The sequence below is a fragment of the Camarhynchus parvulus genome, unplaced genomic scaffold (genome assembly GCF_901933205.1).
Source record: "Camarhynchus parvulus unplaced genomic scaffold, STF_HiC, whole genome shotgun sequence".
Lineage (NCBI taxonomy): Eukaryota > Metazoa > Chordata > Aves > Passeriformes > Thraupidae > Camarhynchus > Camarhynchus parvulus.
In genome coordinates this window covers 1-10706 of record NW_022148187.1, presented here as the reverse complement: position 1 = coordinate 10706, position 10706 = coordinate 1, and the positions used below count along the sequence as shown (strand labels likewise).

General features: G+C 56.7%; 1 protein-coding gene across 1 annotated transcript; it reads left to right on the top strand.

The window, feature by feature from the left end:
- Positions 1-1384: 1384 nt before the first annotated feature.
- Positions 1385-10602, top strand: LOC115916154 (heterogeneous nuclear ribonucleoprotein L-like; the record flags this gene model as incomplete). Its single annotated transcript, XM_030969847.1, is given in 10 exon segments — positions 1385-1493; positions 1495-1570; positions 1609-1685; positions 2070-2155; positions 3088-3184; positions 3596-3668; positions 7765-7836; positions 8616-8742; positions 9018-9183; positions 10303-10602. Coding segments are annotated over 10 exon segments (1170 nt in total), but the record flags the coding sequence as incomplete, so codon positions are not given.
- Positions 10603-10706: the final 104 nt, after the last annotated feature.

Sequence of the window (10706 nt, the reverse complement as noted above, 5' to 3'; positions counted from 1 at the left end):
GGGCAGAAATGGACAGAAAACCTGAGGGGGCGCAGGAGACCCTCGTGAAAAGTTAAAGGGAGAAAGAGGAGCTGAAGAAGGAAAAGAGATTTGTGTGAGGGGGGAAAATGTGGGGAGGGAGTTTCTGAGGGGACAAACATGGCGGGAAGGGGTGAGGGGTGGAAAAGATCCCGTTTGAGGGGTAAATATTGGGGGTAGATACTGAGGGGAGTAAAATATCCTCCTTGAGAGTGTAAATACTGAGAGAAGTTAAAAATTTGTTGTGAGGGAATAACTCTGGTGGGGTAGATGCTGAGGAGTGCAAAAAGATATTTTCTGAGGGAGTAAACGCTGAGAGGTAAATATTGGGAGTAAATACCCAGGAATGGAGAAAGATATTTCCTGGGGGGGTAAATACTGAGAGAGAATAAAATATTTCTGAGGGGTGCAGATGTTGAGAGGGGGCAATGTTGGGGTGAATACTGTGGGTAAATGGGAAAGATTATCTGTGAGGAGGTGAATATTGGGGGGTGAATATTGAGGAGTCCAAGAAGATGTTTTCTGAGGGAATAAATGCTGAGGGGTAAATATTGAGGAGGATAAATGCTTTGGGTGTTTTATATAACTTCAAGGAAGTTATAATTTAAGGGGCGTAGGGGACTCGTTTTTCCTCAGCCTGGCCCTAAAGCTGCAGGGTTTGGGGGTGTCCCTGTGGTTGTGGAGCGTCCCCAAACCCAGCGGGCCTGTCCCCAAACCCATCAGGGGCTGTCCCCAAAAACCCATCAGGGGCTGTCCCCAGACCCATCAGGGCTGTCCCCAGCCCGGCGGGGATGTCCCCAAGCCCTCAGTGTCCCCAAACCCATCAGGGCTGTCCCCAAACCCGGCGGGGATGTCCCCAGCCCGGTGGGGATGTCCCCAAGCCCTCTGTGTCCCCAAACCCAGCGGGGCTGTCCCCAAACCCATCAGGGCTGTCCCCAAACCCGGCAGGGATGTCCCAGCCCGTGGGGATGTCCCCAGCCCGTGGGGATGTCAAGCCCTCGGTGTCAGAGGGCCTCGAGGACCGACAAGGCGCCGGCGTCGGTGGCCACATCCGCGGCCTCGCTCCCGACGCATCTGCGGGAGGCCTGACCTGGAGGCGCTGCAGGAGTTCGGGCCCATCAGGTGGGGACGTGGGGACATCGGGGACATGGGGTGGGAACACTGGGGAAGGGGGACACAGGGGTGGGGACAGTGAGGAGGACAGTGTGCTGGGGACACCGGGGTGGTGACACCTCGAGGTGATGCCACCACGCTGGCCATGTCCCCCATCCCAGCTGCGTGGTGGTGGTGTCAGGGGTTGGTGCCACCATGAATTGGTGCCACCATGGGTTGGTGCCACCACGCTGACCATGTCCCCCCGTCCCAGCTACGTGGTGGTGATGCCGAAGAAGCGCCAGGCCCTGGTGGAGTTCGAGGACATCCTGGGCGCCTGCAACGCTGTCAACTACGCGGCCGACAACCAGATCTACTTCGCGGGCCGACAACCAGATCTACTTCGCCGGGCACCCCGCCTTCGTCAACTACTCCACCAGCCAGAAGATCTACCCGCCCGTTTTGGGGGTTTGATTGGGGTTTGATTGGGGTTTCACTGGGGTTCGTTGGAGTTTGGGGTCACCACCAACGTGCTGCTCTTCACCATCCTCAGCCCCATCTACTCCATCACCACGGTGCGTTTTGGGGTTTGATTGGGGTTTGATTGGGGTTTCACTGGGGTTCGTTGGGGTTTGGGGTCACCACCAACGTGCTGCTCTTCTCCATCCTCAGCCCCATCCACTCCATCACCACGGTGGTGGAGGTTTGGAATGTCCTAGCTTGGTTTTGGGGGTCTTGCGCTGTATTTTTGGCATTCCAGGTGGATGTTTGGGGTCCTGGGCTGCATTTTTGGGGTCTCACCTGGGTTTTGGTGTCCCGTGTCAGTTTTTGATTTCCCATCTCAGTTTTTGAGGTCCTAAGTGGGCGTTTGGGGTCCTGGGCTGTATTTCTGGGGTCCCAGATGGGTTTTGGGGTCCGGTGTGTGTTTTGGGGTGCCCCTGACCCCCCTTTCCCCCCAGGACGTGCTCTACACCATCTGCAACCCCTGCGGGCCGGTGCAGCGGATCGTCATCTTCCGCAAGAACGGCGTGCAGGCCATGGTGGAATATCCCAGACACCGCACCCCAAACCTGCATTTGGGGTTCTGGGGGATCCCCGAAATCCCAGCGCCCCAAATTCCCCCGGGAACGGGGATCCGAGGTCACCAGAACAGCTCGGGTGGCCCCACCTGGCTCAGAGCGAGGCTGTCCCCGTGTCCCCACCCCTCTGAGGTCCCAAAATTCCCCAGATCCCATCAGGAATTCCCCGTAGTCCCATTGGGAATTCCCAAATCCCATCAGGAATTCCCCCAGTCTCAAATTCTCTCAGGAATTGTCCCAAATCCTGTCAGGAATTCCCCAAATCCCCCAGATCCTGTTGGGAATATCCCCAATCCCAAATCCCTCAGGAATTGCCCCAGTCCCATCAGGAATTTCCCCAATCCCAAATCTCATCAGGAATTCCCCCAGTCCCAAATCCTCATCAGGAATTGCCCCAAATCCCATCAGGAAATCCGCAAATCCCATCAGGAATTCCTCTAATCCCAAATCCCTTCGGGAATTCCAGATTCCATCAGGGATTCCCCCAGTCCCAAATCCCATCAGGAATCCCCTCAGGAGTTGCCCCAAATCCCTCGGGAATTGCCCCAAACCCCTCAGGAACTGCCCCAATCCCCTCGGGAATTGCCCCAAACCCCTCAGGAGTTGCCCCAAACCCCTCGAGGAATTGCCCCACACCCCTCAGGAGTTGCCCCAATCCCCTCGGGAATTGCCCCAAACCCCTCAGGAACTGCCCCACACCCCTCAGGAATTGCCCCAAACCCCTCAGGGAATTGCCCCAAACCCCTCGGGAATTGCCCCAAACCCCTCGGGAATTGCCCCAAACCCCTCAGGAGTTGCCCCAAACCCCTCAGAAACTGCCCCAATTCCCTCGGGAATTGCCCCAAACCCCTCAGGAGTTGCCCCAAACCGCCCAGTGTGGTTTCCTTGACCCGCTCACGTTTGACTCGGTGCAGAGCGCCCAGCGCGCTAAGGCCTCGCTCAACGGCGCCGACATCTACTCGGGCTGCTGCACCCTCAAGATCGAGTACGCCAAGGTGGGCACACCTGGGCACACCTGGGACATGTAGGCACACCTGGGGACACCTGGGCACACCTGGGGGTGCTTGGGAATATCTATGGGGGCACACCTGGGGACAGATGGGACATGTGGGCACACCTGGGGGCACACCTGGAGATACCTGGGCATACCTGGTGACACCTGCAGGTATTTGGGGGCACACCTGGGGGTACCTGGGCACACCTGGGCACACCTGGGGGTACCTGGGGGGCACACCTGGGGACACACACCTGGGCACACCTGGGGGTACCTGGGCACACCTGGGCACACCTGGGGGTACCTGGGGACACACCTGGGCACACCTGAGGGTACCTGGGGACACACCTGGGCACACCTGGGGGTACCTGGGCACAGGTGGGCAGGTGCCAACCCCCCCTGCCCCCCCCAGCCCAGCCGTCTGAACGTGTTCAAGAACGACCAGGACACCTGGGACTACACCAACCCCAACCTGAGCGGGACAGGTACGGCGGGGCAGCCTCACCTGGGCAGGGAGGGGCTTGAAATTGGGGAGAATTCCTGGAATTTTGGGAGGGTTGGAAGGGGAGGATGAGCCAGGGGGTCCTTCACAAAACTGGGGGGGGTCTCACTCAAAAAATCCCTGGGGTTTTTCCTAAAAGTGGGGGGTTCCAGGGGTCCTTCCCAAAACTGGGGGATCTTTCCCGAAAGAGGGGGAGGTCCCAGGGATCCTTCCCAAAATTGGGGAGTTCCAGGAGTCCTTCCCAAAATTGGGGGTTTCAGGAGGTCCTTCCAAAAATTGATGGGTCCTACCCAAAAAAGGGAGGTCCCAATGATCTTTCCCAAAATTGGGGGTCCCAGGGATCCTTCCCAAAAATTGGGGGGGTCTTTCCCAAAATTTTGGGATCTCTCCCAAAATTGGGGGTCCCAGGGGTCTTCCCCAAATTTGGGGGTTGGGGGGTTTGTCCTTCGCCAGCTCCGCGCCTGTCCCAGGCAGATTCAGCCTCTTCCTCCTCCTCCTCCTCCTCCTCCTCCTCCTCCTCCTCCTCCTCCTCCCACCCTCACACCACACTGGGGGGGCCAAGCAACGCCCCAAAAACAAAACTCCAGGAGAAAAAACACAGAAAAACCCCAAAACCCCAAAAAACGCAACACCAGAGGCAGCAGCAGGAGCCCCCGGCGAGGGACGCGGCACCGCGGCCACAGAGCGAGGACATTTGTAGGAATTCTCTCATTGCCAAGGCCCACTCTGGGGGAATTGTAGGATTTCAGCAGCACCAGCACAGCCCGAGGGCATTTCATGGGAATTCTCTCATTTCCAAGGCACAAAACTCGGTGATTCTTAGGACTTCAGCAGCATGGACCCATCCCAAGAACATTTTTAGGAATTCTCTCATTTCCAAGGCACAGTTTGGGTGAATTTTAGGATTTCAGCAACATGAACACAAACCAAGAACATTTCACAGGAATTCTCCCATTTCCAAAGCACAATTTGGGCAAATTCAGGAATTCTTCAACACAACCCAAGAGCATTTCCTAGGAATTCTCTCATTTCCAAGGCACAAAACTCGGTGGTTTTTAGGAATTCCAGCAACATCAACACAACCCAAGAGCATTTTTTAGGAATTTTCTCATTTCCAAGACACAAAACTCGGTGGTTTTGGGAATTCTGTCAACATCAACACAACCCAGGAGCATTTCATGGGAATTCTGGCACTTCCAAGGCACAATTTGGGTGAATTTTAGGAATTCCAGCAACACACCAAGACGCACTCCAAGAACATTCTGATCTTTTTAGGAATTCTCTCATTTCCAAGGCACAATTTGGGTGAGTTTAGGAATTCTTTCAGCATCAACACAACCCAAGAGCATTTTTTAGGAATTCTTTCACTTCCAAGGTGCAAAACTCGGTGGTTTTTGGGAATTCTGTCAACATCCACACAACCCAGGAGCATTTCATGGGAATTTTGGCACTTCCAAGGCACAATTTGGGTGAATTTTAATAATTTCTGCACAACCCAGGAGCATTTCATGGGAATTCTCTCTTTTCCAAGACACAAAATTCGGTAATTTTTAGGAATTCTTTCAACATCAACACAACCCAAGAGCATTTCATGGGAACTCTTTCATTTCCAAGACACAAAATTCGGTGGTTTTTGGGATTTCAGCAACATACCAAGACACTTTCCAGGAACATTTTGGTTTTTTTAGGGATTCTCTCATTTCCAAGGCACAGTTTGGGTGAGTTTAGGAATTCTCTCAGCATCAACACAACCCAGGAGCATTTCATGGGAATTCTCTCATTTCCAAGGCACAAACTTGGTGGTTTTTGGGATTTCAGCAACATCAACAGAACCCAAGAACATTTTTTAGGAATTCTTCCACTTCCAAGGCACAATTTGGGTGAATTTTAGGAATTCCAGCAACATCAACACAACCAAGAGCATTTCATGGGAATTGTGGCACTTCCAGAGCACAGTTTGGGTGCAATTTAGGATTTCAGCAACACGGACACATCCCAAGAACATTTCACAGGAATTCTCTCATTTCCAAGGCACAAACCTGGGTGGTTTTTAGGAATTCCAGCAGCATGGACACAACCCAGGAGCATCTCATGGGAATTCTCTCACTTCCAAGGCACAAATCTCGATGTTTTTTAGGAATTCTCTCATTTCCAAGACCGATTTTGGTGGGTTTTAGGAATTCTCTCCCCCGGCCATTTCCTTTGGGGTTTTTTAGGAGTTTCCTCACCACACTTGATCTTCCAAGACCATTTTTGGTGGTTTTTGGAATTCTCTCCCACCCCAGGACCATTTTTTGACATCCAAGACTATTTTTTGGTGGTTTTAGGAATTCTCTCGTTCGGGTGACAAAATCCCAGGGTTTTTAGGAACTCTTCTCCTTGCATTGCTCAGTTCAGTGTTCGTAGGAACTCTTCTTCATTCGATGCCACAGCTCAGTGGTTTTAGGAATTCTTCTCGTTCCATTCCAAAGTTGGGTGGTTTTAGGACCACCCAAGGCCCTTTTTGGTGCTTTCAGGACCTCCTGAGCACCCCCGAGGTGCCGGCACCTCCCAAAAACCCCAAACCCACCAGATCCGGGCCGGGGGAGCCCCAAACCCCCGGAACATTCCAGGAACATTCCAGCAACACCTTCAAGAACATTCCAGCAACACCCCAAGAACACCCCTGGAAATAGCCCAAGGAACATTCCAGCAACATCCCAAGGAACATTCCTGGGACACCCCCAGGAATGCTCCAAGGACACCCCCAGGAACACCCCAAGGAATGTTCCAGCAACATCCCAAAGAACATTCCAAGAGAAATCCCAGGAACATTCCAGAAACACCTCCAGCAACACCCCAGGAACACCTCAGTAACACTCCAGGAACATTCCAAGGAACATTCCAGCAACACCCCAAGAAACATTGCAAGGAACAAGGAACATTCCAAGGAACATCCCAGGAATATTCCAGAAACACTTTCATGAATATTCCAACAGCACCAGGAACCCAGGAACATTCCAGAAACACCTCCAAGAGCACCCCCAGGGACACCCAAGGAACATTCCAGGAACATTCCAGAAACACCTCCAAGAACACCCCCAGGGACACCCAAGGAACATTCCAAAGAACATTCCAGGAACATTCCAGAAACACCTCCAAGAACATTCCAGCAACATCCCCTGGAGCATCCCGGGAACAGTCCCAGGAATGTTCCAGAGACACCCCAAGAACATTCCAGAAACACCTTCAGGACCACCCAAGGAACATTCCAAAGAACACTGCAGGAACACCCCAGGAACATTCCAGAAACATCCCCAGGAACATTCCAGCAACACCCCAGGAAATGTTCAGCAACACCCCAGGAATGTTCCGAGAGTAGCACCAGGGAACGTTCCAGGAGCATTCCAAGGAACATTTCAGAAACACCCCAAAGAACATTCCAGAAACGCCCCCAGGAACATTCCAGAAACACCTTCAGCACCACCCTATGGAACATTTCAGGACCACCTCAGGAACATTCCAGAACATTCCAGAGACACCTTCAGGACCACCCCGGGAGCACCTCAGGAACATTCCAGAACATTCCAGGACCGGCCCCGGTGCCCGGGGTGTCTGGGGGTGCCCAGGCGAGGCCGGGCCCCGTTTCGGGGCCGTTTTGGGGCCGTTTCGGGCCCTTTGGTGACTCTCGCCCTGTGCCGCAGGGGCCGGGGCGCGCTGGGAGCAGCCGTGGGTAAGCTGAGCCCCCCAGGAGGGGCCCAAAGGACTTTTTTGGCCCCCCCAGGATCTGTAAGTAGCCCCTTTTTCTCTCCTTTTTTTGTTTTTTTTTTTGCCCTTTTTCTCCTCTTTCCAACCCAAAACGGAATCGTGGAAAAATCTCCAGGAGGGGAGGAACCAAAACTTTGAGTTCTGAACCCAATCCTGACTCCCCCCTCCATGTCCCAGTGCCGTGGGGGGGTTCCTTAACACCCCTAATGAATAATTAATGATTAATTAGTGTCGTTGTGCTGATTGATGGGTTTGGGGGCACCCACATTCTTTGGGGGGGGGGTTGGGGGAGTTGTGTCCCCCCCCAATGTGACCCCACCCGTGCCCCCCAGGGGAGCCCGGAGGGAACCCCAACAAACGGCAGCGGCAGCCGCCCCTGCTGGGCGACCACCCGGCTGAGTACGGTACGGGGCGGGGGCTTCGGGGGGCGGGGGGCACCTTTGGGGGTTTGGGGGCACCTTTGGGGGGTTTGGAGCAGATTTGGGGGGAGCTTTGGGGGGCTTTGGGGGGGCTGGGGGCACCTTTGGGGGGTTTGGAGCAGATTTGGGGGGGAGCTTTGGGGGGGCTGGGGGCACCTTCGGGGGGTTTGGAGCAGATTTGGGGGGAGCTTTGGGGGGCTTTGCGGGGGCTGGGGGCACCTTCGGAGGAGCTTTGGGGGGTTTGGAGCAGATTTGGGGGATTCAGGGGAGGTTTGGGGGGGCTGGGGGCACCTTCGGGGGGAGCTTTGGGGGGTTTGGAGCAGATTTAGGGGGCCTGGGGGAAGGTTTGGAGGGGTTGGGGGGTTTGGGGGCTGGGGGTGCCTTTGGGGCAGGTTTGGGGGGCTTAGGGTAGGTTTAGGGGGGACTGGGGCAGGTTTGGGGGGGCTGGGGTAAATCTGGGGGGCTGGGGGCAGGTTTGGGGGGGCTTAAGGGGGGTTTTGGGGGGCTGGGGTCAGTTCTTGGGGGTCTGGGGTCTCTCTCTCACCCTGGGGGTCTCTGCCCTGTTACTGTGACCCCTGTCAGCACAGCAAGGGCTATGAGCCCCCTGCCCCTATTTAGGGTCCCCCTTATCTCTCTCCTCCCCACAGTTGGGGTCTCCTCTCACCATAGGGGTCTCTCCCCCATTTCGGGGGTCTGTCCCCCATTTCGGGGGTCTCTCCCCCATTTCGGGGGTCTCACCCCTGGCTGTTCTCCCCCCATTGCAGGCGGTCCCCACGGCGGGTACCACCACGGCCACTACCACAATGAGGGGGTCCCCCTCCCCCAGTTTAGGGTCCCCTGTCACTATGAGGGTCTCTCCCCCATTTCGGGGGTCTCTCCCCCATTTCGGGGGTCTCTCCGGGGTCTCACCCCTGGCTGTTCCCCCCCCATTGCAGGCGGTCCCCACGGCGGGTACCACCACGGCCACTGCCACCATGGGGGCTATGAGCCCCCTCCCCACAGTTTAGGGTCCCCTGTCACTATGAGGGTCTGTCCCCCATTTTGGGGGTCTCTCCCCCAATTCAGGGGTCTCACCCCTGGCTGTTCCCCCATTGCAGGGGCGGCGGGGGGCCACTACCACCACGGGGGGGGCTCACGGGCCACGGGGCGGCATGGGGCCTCCCCAGTGGGGGGGCACAGGGGCCCCGCCGCTACGGCCCCCGCCCCGACCCGCCGCCCCGACCCCGCCCTACGCCCATTCGCCCCGTGCTCATGGTGTACGGGCTGGACCAGGCCAAGATGAACTGCGACCGCGTCTTCAACGTCTTCTGCCTCTACGGCAACGTCGAGAAGGTGCGCGGGGGTCCCACGGGGGGTTTGGGGGGGATTTGGGGCAGTTTGGGGGTCCTCAGTGGGGTTTGGGGGGTTTGGGGGTTCCTCAGTGGGGTTTGGGGGGGATTTGGGGCAGTTTGGGGGTTCCTCAGTGGGGTTTGGGGGGGATTTGGGGCAGTTTGGGGGTCCTCAGTTGGGACCAAGGTGAGCTGTGACAGGATCTTCAACATCTTCTGCCTCTACGGCAACGTCGAGAAGGTGCGCGGGGGTCCCACAGGGGGTTTGGGGGGTCCTCAGTGGGGTTTGGGATTCCTGCAGGAGCTCCCTCACCTGTCCCAGGTGTCACCTGTCCCTGTGTCCCTCACCTGTCCCTGTCCCCTCACCTGTCCCTGTCCCATCTCACCTGTCCCTGTCCCTCACCTGTCCCTGTGTCCCTCACCTGTCCCAGTGTCCCTCACCTGTCCCAGTGTCCCTCACCTGTCCCTGTCCCTCACCTGTCCCTGTCCCCTCCCTGTTGTCCCTCACCTGTCCCCAGGTGTCACCTGTCCCTGTCCCATCTCACCTGTCCCTGCCCCTCACCTGTCCCTGTCCCTGACCTGTCCCTGTCCTGGATGTCCCTGTCCCATCTCACCTGTCCCTGTCCCATCTCACCTGTCCCTGTCCCTCACCTGTCCCTGTCCTGTCTCACCTGTCCCTGTCCCCTCTCACCTGTCCCTGTCCCTCACCTGTCCCTGTCCCCCTCACCTGTCCCTGTCCCTCACCTGTCCCTGTCCCTGTCACCTGTCCCTGTCCCCTCACCTGTCCCTGTCCCTCACCTGTCCCTGTCCCTCACCTGTCCCTGTCCCTCACCTGTCCCTGTCCCCTCACCTGTCCCTGTCCCTCTCTCACCTGTCCCTGTCCCCCTCACCTGTCCCTGTCCCCTCACCTGTCCCTGTCCCTCACCTGTCCCTGTCCCTCACCTGTCCCTGTCCCCCTCACCTGTCCCTGTCCCTCACCTGTCCCTGTCCCCTCACCTGTCCCTGTCCCATCTCACCTGTCCCTGTCCCTCACCTGTCCCTGTCCCTCACCTGTCCCTGTGTCCCTGTCCCTGTCCCATCTCACCTGTCCCTGTCCCTCACCTGTCCCCGCTCACCTGCGCAGGTGAAGTTCATGAAGAGCAAGCCGGGCGCGGCCATGGTGGAGATGGCCGATGGCTACGCCGTGGACAGAGCCATCACCCACCTCAACAACAACTTCATGTTCGGCCAGAAGCTCAACGTCTGGTGCGGCTTTGGGGCGTTCGGGGGAGATTTGGGGTGTTTGGACAATTTGGGGTGGATTTGGGGAATTTTGATGGGGTCCTCGAATGGTTTTTGGGGGGGTTTTCAGGGGTCCCAGCCCCATCCCTGCCATCGCCCACCTCGACAACAGCTTCACGTTCGGCCAGAAGCTCAGCAGCTGGTGGGGATTTGGGGCTTTTTGGGGGAATTTTGGGGCTTTTGGGGATTTGGAGAATTTTGGGGGGTGCCTGAGGTGATTCTGGGGGTCTCAAGCCCCTTTCTGCC